Here is a 12,779-nt window from a genome sequence, read left to right as displayed (position 1 = left end):
TACAATTTTAGTGATATGTTAACTTTAAACAATGAAATATCATTAAATATTATTTTCCAAATTAAAAATACATTATTGTATTGTAATTCATGTTTTTGTCAGTTATAAAAAGTTGTCAAAATGGTCACTGTTTCATGAGGAACTCAAAGCCGGTGCTGGATGACATTGCTTTGCTATCGTTGTTGTCGTTGTATGTGTACGTTTTTTTCCCCTAAATTGGTAGATGTTGCCTTGATCATGATGAGCCACCTGGCCCTCCGCAGACATTAATGTTATCTAAGAGTGAGCGCTCTTGTCGGTTTCCATCTCCCTGACGGGCACGCTCAGCACTTTGGGAGCTTTGTCCCAACTTTGTTCATCCTCGCAAAAAACTATTTTCAAACTCTGTAGAGAAACGGTTTAATTGTTTTCGCTACATGTGCACCAACAGCAGCCTGACCACCAAAACCCGCCATTAATCTGTGGCTTTAATATACAATTAAACAGTTAAGCTATTGGCTATCATATTGTACACACACACACAAATCTGTCAGCTCGGGTTTGTCCGGGACCTCGTACACAAAACATTGCTGTAAACAGGCTGTATGTACGATTGTGTGTGTGTGTGTTTGTGTATAGTACTAAACAAATTCAATCAATGGCAACTGATGTAGAATTATTGCCTTTTGTTCTTTAGAATGTATATTTTTAAAATAATGCTCTTTATTTATTCATGGGGGGTGGGGGCAGATATATGGTTTAATAACGCCTTTCATTTAACACCAGATTAACCAAAAATATGGCCTATATATAGTAAATAAATAATTTAATTTCAGACATGTATTTTTGGCGTACCAGCTGTGCCCCAGGATGCCGACTGACTCACCAACTTTGCTGAACATAGCAAATGCAAAGAGACACTCAGATTTTCTCTAGATCAACTGAAGTTACTTGGTTATCAAGCTTGTGGTTCCAGGCACATTTCGGCCTTAATATGTTCAGAAAGCATTATTTTATTAATGAATGACTCCAGTATAGTTCAGATTCTTAAAAAAAAGACAAAATACATACAATTTGCTTTGGATATGATACATTTAATAAATATGAATATTGTGAGGTGTTGGGGCAGTTTTATTTCCTCTCCTTTGCCGAAATGTGACAATCTCTCAGGAGTTGGATTTAATCTGTTATCGGCTGCTCTGGCCACACACAAAGACGAAGCTGTGTTGCCCTTGAACGTCATGGATTTTAGTCATGAACACCTGCGCTTTCTCCATTGCAATTATAAAACCAACAGCAATAAGAGAAAACAATGGATGGGGCTTTCGTATTACCAAGGGTAGCGGAGAAAACAATAGTTACTTGGCAGCTTTATTACCTCAGTGCATCAGAATGCGTCCCTGGTTTTCAAAAGACTGGAAGGACGAGTCCCAGCCGTGCCACCACGACCGGAGCACATGTCCCATAATTGCTGAACCTCCCCGACTTCAAAGGGAGCCGGGTTTCTCCTGCTTGTTAATGAGGTTTTGCCTTTTTCACCCTTAATGAGCAGAGATATATGAATATTGGGGGGACGCCCGGAGTTCACACAGTTAAACAAGGCCCTTACAGTGCGCAGCGGCCGCAGCTGGGCTGTCTGTGCCTGTCTGACTAACAAAGGCTCTGTATACAGTGCTGTGAAGAGGTGCAGCACGGAGCTGGGCATGGCCTCACTTCTGCTTCACTGAGCTGTCTGTCCGCGGTAGCTCTTTAACATCAGCCACGCGGGGCGATTCGCTTTCTTTTTCTCTCCTTTTCTTATAAAGCAGACAAACCAGCCTATTTCACGTCAATAAAGACACATATTTGTGTATCTAATCTTGTGTGTATCCATGCATGTGTGTGTGTGTGTGTGTGTGTGTGTGTGTGATTATAAGAGAATTGGCATAAATGAAAGTGAAAGACCTTATATAAAATTAATAAACTGTGATGTATGCATGTATAAATGTATGTACGTACATACATGTGTCTGCTTGTATGTATGTATTCATCCATGCTTCAGTATTACTGGGAAAATAGGGCAAATAAGAGAGAAATTCATGTTGCACAACACAAATTATTTGAATGCATGCACTGTTTGTTAAAAGAAAACAACAAGAACACTTTAGGATGTTCTTGTTAAGATGTTTATTTGTCAACTGACTGCATTTATGACATCCAAGTCTGCCATTAGGGACAGAATATACTAATTGAGTAGCCATTAAAGAAGGTTAGTTGAGCTGTGTTACATGGTTATGTGATTGTTCCTGTGCTTAGTAAAGCTATTAAATCAACAGTCAAGCTATGGTCCTTGTCAGAGACCCAAAAATAAAGTGTATCCTTTCAATACTTGAGGTAAATATATCTACAGTGGACAGTATAACACCCTGAAAATGTGCACATAAGTACACTAAACTGCTGTTCACAAAATAAGCCAAGAGCATGGTCTCACAAAGATGTGTGTGTGTGCGTTTCCCCCCCCCGAATCATTAGGGAGGTGACAAGTTCATTTTGGTAAATCCTGTGAAAGTTGACAGCCCCCCACCGCTCCCCCCCCCCCGCTCTCTCTCTCGTCTAATCGAATTCTGTGTCGTCTTTCCAGATAGCTGATCAGCTTCCCTGGATTTCGCTGACGACACCGCTTTGTTTCGCCTGAAGATGGAAACACTGGAGTCGGAGCTGACCTGCCCTATCTGTCTGGAGCTGTTCGAAGATCCGCTGCTGCTGCCTTGCGCTCACAGCCTCTGTTTCAGCTGCGCACATCGCATCCTGGTCTCCCACTGCACGTCTAACGAGCCCGTGGAGTCTATCAGTGCATTCCAGTGCCCAACCTGTCGTTATGTCATCACCCTCAACCAGCGGGGCCTAGAGGGACTCAAACGCAACGTCACACTTCAGAACATCATCGACCGCTTCCAGAAGGCGTCCGTGAGCGGGCCCAACTCCCCGAGCGAAACCCGCCGCGAGCGGGCCTTCGACGGCAACGCCATGACCACGTCCAGCGAGAAGGTCCAGTGCCAGTTCTGCGACCAGGACCCGCCGCAGGATGCCATCAAGACCTGCGTCACCTGCGAGGTGTCCTACTGCGACGAGTGCCTGAAGGCCACCCACCCCAACAAGAAGCCCTTCACGGGCCACCGTCTGATCGAGCCCATCCCAGACTCGCACCTGCGCGGGCTCATGTGTCTGGAGCACGAGGACGAGAAGGTCAACATGTACTGCGTGACGGACGAACAGTTGATCTGTGCCTTGTGCAAGCTGGTGGGCCGGCACCGGGACCACCAGGTGGCCGCGCTTGGTGACCGCTATGAGAAGTTAAAGGTAAGGAACCACGACGGGGCGGCCTGGTGAGACCGGGGTCTGATCGCACGGGGTTTGCATGACATCCCTTCATCACAGTCTGTTTTCAGGTCTGTTGCTTTTAATTTAGGAAGAGCACCTGCTGAGATACAAGTTTCGGGCCGAGCTGTACGTTTGGTAATTGCATACCTATGGAGCGATGCATAAAATCCTCACTGACACTCATTTCTGCACCGACTGCACCTGGAGTGTGAAGTAGATTGTTAGTGGTAAGATTTTAGTTTTGGGGGTATTTCTCCAGATTCTTAAAATTTAGGCCGTTTGTTATTTCTCAGGAGGAGGTTTCTGTTCGTGACACGTACGCAAGACCAACTGCTGATCACGAATCATAGACAAAGGCCTTGTATTTCTACTCGTCTATGGATTTGTTTTTGCTTCCTATATTATTCCATTCGATTTGTGCTTTTTCATCAACTTCTTGTGTGTTACTGTACGTTTATTTATTCGCGTACTTGTATGTTAATAGGGATCGGAATTCACAATATTGTTCCTTCCATAGTCTGCATTTACATTTCTGTCTTTTAATCTGTTGTGTACAGTGTCTGTCCTAAACATTGTAATCAGTCGCCTGTATGTTGATTGAATCTCGCCAGCCACAGTCCCCAGTGTAATGTCAGACCATCGCAATTTACCCGGGAGTTTCATTAAACCATTTCAGTAAACGCATCCTTTTCACATCCAGAAACATATACTCTGATGGGCTGAAATATTTATTAAGTGCCACGGGACGCCGTTATCCATTTTTTATTGGAATGCTGATAGCTCTTCTTAATGTACTGTGCATGTTTTTAGTTCTTTCCTACATCAATAAAGAAATCATGGATTTTTTTAAACCTGTTTATATAAGGCACAAATAAGATATGAAAAAAACATAATTGTAGCACTTACACTTTACAATAAAAAGTGGTTTGTTCATGATTACAATTTACGCAAAGCATTCAACATGAATGGAATTAAAACGATAATTCTTGGCATTTTTCTGAACTGTTATTAGTTACGGACGTAACTAGGCCTTCCCTCCAGATAATGTAGGCCTCTGTAGACAAGGGACAGATGTAATGTTTTGAAATAATACATTATTTTCCTGAAATCACTCAATGTTCGTTAGAAAATTTGACCGCTTAAGCAGTCTTTACCATTGTGCACATGATTTGATGCTAGTAGAGGCATATTCTTCACCTTCCAATGTTTTCTGTTTTCTTTTTTGTGTTTTTGTCATGTTTATGTGCTAAATTACGTCTTTTGTGAAGAAGCATTTATTGAAGGGAGAAGATATTATGTGGCCCACAACACCATAGCAAAGCATGTTATCTTGATCTTAAAATTTGAGTTTAAAGAAGTGATTACTTTATCCTATGTGGTTATTGCAGGGTCTGTAATTTTGTAATTACAGCGATTTTATACAAATGTCTTTCTGGACTGAAATCGGCAAATCACAACAACTCATCTGCATTGCATTAATTTGCATCTCACCTTGCCATTGTTATCGCCTTTTTTATTAAGTCTTTTTAAACCCCAGTTCTCATTCTAAGGGAAAATGCAAGGAAGTTTATTAAACTCGTCAGTAGATTTTGGTCTAATTATTGTAAAGCCTAAAGCGATGGGAACCTTAACCTTTCGTTAATAAATTACCCACTGTGACCAGTAATTATGCCAAGCTCACTAACATTGTACTGCTGAAAAGGAACGGCGCACAGCTGCACTATTAAAGAAAAATGATTGCTTCTGAAGATTGTAGGTCAAGCCATGCTAATTACCAATGCTTTTTCTGTACTTATTCTAATTAATTAAGCATTATATGAGTCACTGTCAGTGGAAACACAAAAAAGGTGGCTGCAGATTCACCCCACTCCTGTTTAGCCTGAAATCCCACTGAATAAATGTTTTGACAGACTTATCAAAGCAGAGCGAATCGGTCTCCATTGGGCAGCGCTTTGCCAACACATTCCAGTTGGATATGCCTCAGTGGAGGTTCCCCCAGTCTTGTGGTATACATTAAGATGCCATTCATGAACGATGTTTAAAAAAGGGCAAACGCTTCAAAACATAATAGCTTACTTCATGGTAATTACAGTACTTAAAAAAATCACAAGCAGACCCTGCTTGGAGCTGATGTATCACCGCAGCTTCTACGGCAATATACGCCGAATTTACGGGAACCGAAATTTCGATGTATTTTCATATTCATGTATTTTATTCATAGATTTTTTATTCGGGTACTTATCAGGCAGCTTTATCAAGGCAACTTACATGATTATAAAAATATACAAATACTATAACATACTCTTTATATATACTGTATCTTTACACATATTTGGTCTGCGCCTCAGAATCAATTTAACTTTGCTTCACGATTTTTTAAAATCAGTCTGTTGGAAGGTCTTATTTTGACAGAAAATATATTTGTGAATATTGTGTCATCATCTGCAATCAGATTTTATTCATGGATATTTACAATGTGTAAAAGCAAGTCATTTAATTTGTATTATTTTGATTTCATTATGATCAACGATGCTCAATGCTGCTGCTCAAAGGTGTTAATAATATCTTTATATTATATCTGAATTCCGCAAGTTCCGGGAAATGTATTTGCCAGTGTCATTTTTGTGCTAATTTTAGAACTTAACATTTTTACTTTTTTCTTTTTAATACAATCGTCATGTGTTCCTAGACTGCACCTCGGTCGTTTCTGTTTTGTCTTTGTCGATGACATTGTGTGATTGTGTATTTCATAGTGTTGTCCATGATCCTTTTGTTCTTACCCGTATGACTACGACCAAAAAGAGAAGCATGATTTTGATGTTAAAACACTGACGATTCTTTCATTCCTGTAACACAACTTGATTGTTCTGGTACGAAGTGTAGGGAAAGTGACCCAATTAAGCTCACCAAAATCTAAGTTTTACATGTTTTCTTATAAATATGTGAATTGCTTCCTAATAAAGTGGGTATTAAATCAAAGATTAATCTCTCATCTAAACACTTGTGGTAGATTTTGTCATAAATTTACTAAATTAAATTAACGTATTTAATTGCAAAAGTAAAAAGTCCGGAGTGGGCATAAAAGGTACATATGTACCCTTTAAGCCCACAAGGGTTTTAACAGTAAATTCTTCAAATTGTATTGATTAAGCACTTATTGATTAAGATTATTGAATTCAGACCTCAAATAACCAACCTAACCAATTAAAATTGTATTTATATATTATCTGAGACTAATTTCCATCACATGGAATTGTTGCACTTGTAGAGGCAGTTTGCTCTGCTGCTTGTTGTGGTTAGGGCCAGGGCTGTTGAGGCTGTGGGAGGTGCTTCAGAAAAAGGAGCAAGATTTGTGGACACTTGTCTGTCCACCCGGCTCTGGCTCACAGGGAATATTCCAGTGCTCTCAAAGCCACAAAATATTTTCTGGATTGAGAGCCGAGGACAGCACATCTAGTTTCACAGGGAATTCCTCCTTTCAAAATGTGTCCCTGCTAACACGGGTATGGCAGCACAGTTCTTTCCTCCATTACCTTTTGACTAGGGATGCACCGATTGATCGGCCAACGATCAGCATCGGGCCGAAATGGTAAAAAATTACTATATTGACTATCGGACGATTGCTTTAAAATCGACTTTATTCCGACTGATATTTCTGTCTGATGGTGCTGCTTTTATTGCGTCTAACTAAGCATCGGATATATTTCAACTCTTGTACCTTTAACAGAATATGAATGACGCACATGAACTGCAATGCAGATCCCCCCCGACCTGCTCTCGTTCTATAGGTCAATAAAAAATAGGAAAATATTGGTATCAGCCGATCTTGTTATATGAATATCGGATATCAACCCAGAATTTTCATATCGGTGCATCCCTACTTTTGACTTCACCAAACACTGTCTTGCCAGTGGCTGGAGGATGTGTGTGAGGTGAGATGGGAGCCGGAGAAGCACAAGCCCATTTTCTCTGGCCTTGGAAAAAGTGCCAGGGAAATATCTGAGGCATGACCATCAAAAATGTAAACTCTTGGCAGTCCCATGTCAGAGATCTTTGGCAAAAACAGCTTCTCAAAATACTCCACTCTAAGAATACTAAATTATTCTTCTCTGTCCATCCGTGATCCACACCAAATTCGCAGCAAGCTTCCATCATGTTATTACAGTCCCTATACTTTTTTCTCTGCCTACCCATTTTGTCCCCATATTGAACATAAGGTAAGTAGTTAAGTTCGTGAATGAAAAGGATGTATTCTGAGTAATATTAATTCATTTAAGGCTTTTTTAATATGAGTTAATGTAATATCTTACATAATTTTTTACAACTTAGACCATGTTTATTACTGTTGGTAGAACAAATTAAATAATTATTCTGCTTTAAAGCCATGTGCTAGTATGCTTTTCACGGGCGCTGTTCCTTTTCAGCCCATATGACAAAAACAATTACATTTACAGATTATATAATTGATAGAACATGAAATATTGTTTTATCTGAAGAAGCATCTAAAATGTTTTGGTTTACTATGGTCATCAACAGTTTTTCTAATTTTTTGTTGTGTTGCTGCATCTATCTGTGTGCCATCACTCTGACAGTGTCCAGTGTTCGCTCCGGAAACTCATGAAATCTATATTTTCAAATACAAAATAGTGCTTTTAAATACAAACAAATCCATCATATAAGGTTTCATTTGATGTATTAATCTCTTAATTTTACAATTCCTATCAACACTCACCAAGTTTGTAACAACTTTGTGCCTTTGGTCAGGTCATCCTTCTAATATTTCCTGTCTTTTTTGTATTTCAAAATAAAAGTGCAAGTGGGCTTACATGGTACATGGGCTTAATTGGGTCACTTCCCCTGTGTTGACCTCATTTATTTCATGATTGATCTGTTCTGATTTAGTGAGGAATGGGGTTTATTAAATACATTTAATGATACAACATATTCATTTGTAGCAGTCGATGTATTCTGACCATCTGTTTCAATCGCAGACATTCAGGGATGAGGCATGTTTGGCGAATGAGAATGTTTGCATTTATCAGAAGCATATATTTGCCACATGCATTCTCAGATAATATTTTTAAGGATAAAAAGACAAAATATTGTTTTAAGCTTTTCACTGCATGACGTTTATATGCTAGTAAGGGCTACGTCTAAGCTTTTGCTCTTTCGCAATTTGCACAGTTGAAATAAATGTTAAAGATATGAATTACAACAGTAATCGTGTGCAGCTAGGTTTGTGACGGCACAAGCGTCTTTTGGCCCTTTAACAACAGTAATAATAATAATAAAATATATGTGAAAAAGTGCAATCTCTGCCCAGAGCAAATGCTTAGTGCCCTTAACCCCTGATTTTGCTGAAACTATCACGATGCACAGAGGGACAACCCACTAAACCGGTCTCTTTTTTATTTAATCATGCTGACATTGCGCAGGGAACTGCTGGGAAGTTTTTCAGTCAGAGGAATGAGCAGGAAGAGCCCGACCAGGTGAAATTTATTACACACACTCCACCCTGTCAGTCAGTCACCCCCCGGGGAGAGCGCCCTGGGACATGTTAGCTCGTTACTGCACCGGGGTCGAGCCATGCATTTTTTATTTTCTGTCTCAGTGATTGAATTAAAATATCTGTTTCAGTCAGATTCTTTGGTGACATATTTATAAACATCAAAGGGATATATAAGCCAGGGGGTTACATAGAGGTGTGCCTGTGAAAGAGATTGAGGGATTTGCAGTATTTTCATTTGCTTGTTTTCTCTTCCCTTCCTCTTCTGCTACTTCTTGCATTTCAAATGTATGTTCTGTTTGTGAATTGTAAGTGTCAATGACTATTCTCTAATCAGAACCCTGGGACAGCCATTTAACCTTTTAAATTGTGATTCCCGTGAAAACACAACTCATCTGGTCGATAAGATGGCGGTGATACACTGTTCGCTCTGCCTGGAGTTCATGCGCCTGCCTTACTCTCTCTGCATTTCATCCTCACGAGGCGTCGAGGAGCTATTCTCACGGCCCGGATGAAAGCTAGACTTTCAGGTTATGAGAACATTTTGTTTGATAAAGGAAAGAAAAAAATGTAAGAGGAAGTGAAAAGACCCAAAAAAGGGTCAGTAGAAAACAAACAACACGAGTGAAACAAGAACCCCCTACACTTTGCCAAACGCATACCAACGCATTGTAATAAGACTGCACTTTTTTAATTTGAAGGAGTTTGTGCAGAAACTTGAGGGCATGTTCTGGCATTCAGGCCCTACCACTCATATCACGGATACTTCCCCTTAAAGGACATGAAACAGCGTCTGTGTGGATGGATGGCACTTCACAACAGCAAAATACAGACCGTTCGTGTTGCAGCCAAGTTCCTTTTTGGGACTGTTTCAACATTTACTAATGAATGGGCAAGACGGCTGTGACGGCTCAACACAGACATTGTGGGTTTCTGCTTATACATTTGCTAAAATTACTAGTTAACACGTTGATCTGCCCAAATCTCTGGGAAAAAAATGTATTTCCTGATTCAAATCACTTTAACATTTGGGATTATTATGAGCATTTGCAAAGTTAGTGCACATAATCCTGGATAATAGCGTTAGTAATCTTGCACATTTCTGCAAATGGTTTTAAATCTATTCCTAAAGACACAAATATATCTGATTGGTAGTACGGATGCATTAAGTCCTAAAGGTCACAGGTTCAAATTCCAACCTTGATGCACAGTAGATAACCTCCCTCGATTGGTTCAGCATACCTGTGGTCGTATGTCATTGAAGTCAAGAGTTGTCCGACCTCAGCAGACCCAGGTCTCCAATTCTATTGGGGAAATCTGCAGTCCTTCCCCTCCGACCCTTACATAACTCTGGGATGATTGAACTAATGCCCTTTGACATGAGAAACTGTGTCGCAGCCTTTTATTTCAGAAGTGACAAGAAAGGAGTTACATACCAAGCACCATATTGCAGCACAGTTATAGCTGCATGAGATACACACACAAAATCTGTTCTCACATCTACATAAAAATTGAATTATTTGATTCTGCAGTCTAGCGTGTCCTCTTCTGGGGGCCGGGGAAGGAAGGAGCAAAACACGCTTTCCTCTGAAACTGAAACACGCAAGCTCCGTCAGGCCAGTCTTCACCAGAGACACAGTTCGCAAGCGATCGCTCAAGGCTGCATCTGGGTGATAGACAGGGTGACTTGCAGGCAAGGGATGACCTGGTAATGTTGCCAGCGTCTGTTGGGTCTGTCCTACTTTTGCTCTGCCTGTTACTCAACATAAGAGCGTGACTAACTGGAGCTACTATACGAGGCGTAGTCTAGCAGTCTGCATCCTTTTATAATTATTTTATTTCATTTTTATTTTAGAAAGACTGTTTTTGTTGCAGAACCAGGCAAAATATCGTTAAAACACTTCACCCTCCATGCATTGTATAGTTTTCAACAGCTGTGGAACGTGATTTAACTTACACACTCGAAAAACTCCTGTTTGTAAATCCTATGTTTCTATCTTTATGTTCTGTCTCATGTTAGCCACATTCTCTTCATTTGAATCCGTTACTGTTTCAATTTCATTATCAATATATTCTAGAATTGTATACCAACAGTCCGTCTCTGTGACGGAGCTACAGGCATTGCTGTTTTGAATTCTGGGAGATCCCTATTGGTCTGATTATTATTATTTCAAAGAGAGCTGCTGGACATTTATCATCCGTGTAGGTCAATTAAACCATAGATGCACCTGGAAAAGGAAAAACAGAATCTCATAAAGAGATGCCAGTCTCTCTAATGATAGTATTATCTTTAAGGTTGAAGGTTAAACCAAGCTTGCACTACAAGTAGAAGAAAAAATATCTTTAGCTTTGAAGGGTATCCCCTCGAGTGGTGTTAAACTTACCACTTTATCTTTGAAGTTTACAGTGTTTTTAAATATGTCAGAAATAATGAATTAGTAACGAAGACGGAGACTTGTGGAAAGGCTTCGGTACAGCTGACACTGGAGATGTAGGGCACGATGCAAAATTAAAATTACATATTATGCAAAATTAATATCACTTTATATGTCCCACTTCAGATTCTAAAAGTTAAGTTCACTCCTGGAAATCAATAGCGCACGTCTCCGACTGCCAGATAAAGCAGATCGTTGCCCTATATGGTTACTTTACCGAAAGTATGAACGCGGCATTTGGAGGCTAATGCGAGAGAGACAGAAATGCTAAAAGGTGCAGTGCTTCATGTTCAGTGCACTCTTTCTCTGTCACCACATTTCTCTTGATGTCACCCTGAAGCGATTTTAGATTCCAAGGCACGTCTGAAAGAAATGGGGGGGAAAGAAACAGCAGTGTCACTCCCGTTATTTAAAAATCAGTGACATAAAAAACACTAAATGACATAGTGTTGGTCATACTGCTGCACTGAAACGATTTTGTTTGTTTGTTTGTTTTTCTCGGAGGGATCCAGCCCGTGGAGATGTTTGTATGTCTGTTTGCTGGTGATTTTGAGGCGTGGGCGTCCCGTCCCGCTGAGAAGACATCTCGGAATTGGCACTGACGTTTCTGTGGCTTGTCTGAAACTATGCACAAGTATAGATGCTGTGCCATTGTCACCCCTGCAGGGCTACTTTAGAAGATTTGCACTAAAATAAAACCGTCTAATTCTAATCAGATGCAAAGACAATTTCAGTTTTGAAACAAGTTTTAAAATGCTTTGTTTCTTCTTCTTCTTTTGACTAGCACTGGTAAATCTGTGTAAATCACATCTACACTGGCTCGGTTCTTTGTTAAATCCTTTAAGTTGATTTAGTGGTCGATACATTTAAGGGGGTAAGGTCTTTTGAGTTGGAGATTAGGATTTAAACTCTATCAATTAAATTAGATTGGTGTGTATGTAGGAATGGGATTTGAACTTTTAGGAATAGCCTTATGAATACAAATGCTCACATCGCATGCGCTCGGCGGCTCTCGGGTTTAAGGGTACATGGGGGACCTTTTATAGGTTTTTTTTTTGAGGGGAAACAAAAGTGTTGAGCAATCCCATTCCCGTCAAATGCTGAGGCCCTCAGTGATGACAGGGTTACTGGTTTACACTCATCGAGCCTGGAGAGACTACGTTCATCTGGATCACTGGTTAATTTTAGTGTAGGTAGATCAAACATGCATTGGTTTCTTGAGTTACAGCTCCTCGGTAACATTATGAATGTGGAATGAAGTCTACTTGATCTCTACATCGATGGTTGTCTAGAAAGGACACACATATGTATCCTATGTATATTTGTTTTTTAGCACATAAATGGGGTCCACTGGAGCACTGTTAAAATGCCTGGTAGCCAAGTCTGTCTCAGACATTGTTAGATTTCTCTTTCCTGTCAGGTTACTTCGGCGGCCCTCTGCCCTTGTTTTTTCAGCTTTGTCATGCTGCTGTGCTGACGTCGGTTTCCCTGTTCTTTAT

At 40.2% G+C, this 12,779-nt stretch overlaps 1 protein-coding gene across 4 annotated transcripts in view; it reads left to right on the top strand.

The window, feature by feature from the left end:
• The window catches only part of mid1 (midline 1), a 125,297-nt gene that overhangs the window by 77,568 nt on the left and 34,950 nt on the right, over positions 1–12,779 (top strand). For all 4 annotated transcript variants that reach the window (XM_066705907.1, XM_066705910.1, XM_066705906.1 and 1 more), the window contains exon 2: positions 2,600–3,318. In XM_066705907.1, the coding sequence (XP_066562004.1) occupies positions 2,656–3,318 (663 nt within the window). In that variant the 5' untranslated portion in view covers positions 2,600–2,655. The remainder of the gene's footprint in view (positions 1–2,599; positions 3,319–12,779) is intronic.

The sequence above is a fragment of the Amia ocellicauda genome, chromosome 6 (genome assembly GCF_036373705.1).
Source record: "Amia ocellicauda isolate fAmiCal2 chromosome 6, fAmiCal2.hap1, whole genome shotgun sequence".
NCBI classification, from domain to species: domain Eukaryota; kingdom Metazoa; phylum Chordata; class Actinopteri; order Amiiformes; family Amiidae; genus Amia; species Amia ocellicauda.
Note: the sequence above shows the minus strand (reverse complement) of the source record. Positions and strands in the feature narration are given on the sequence as shown.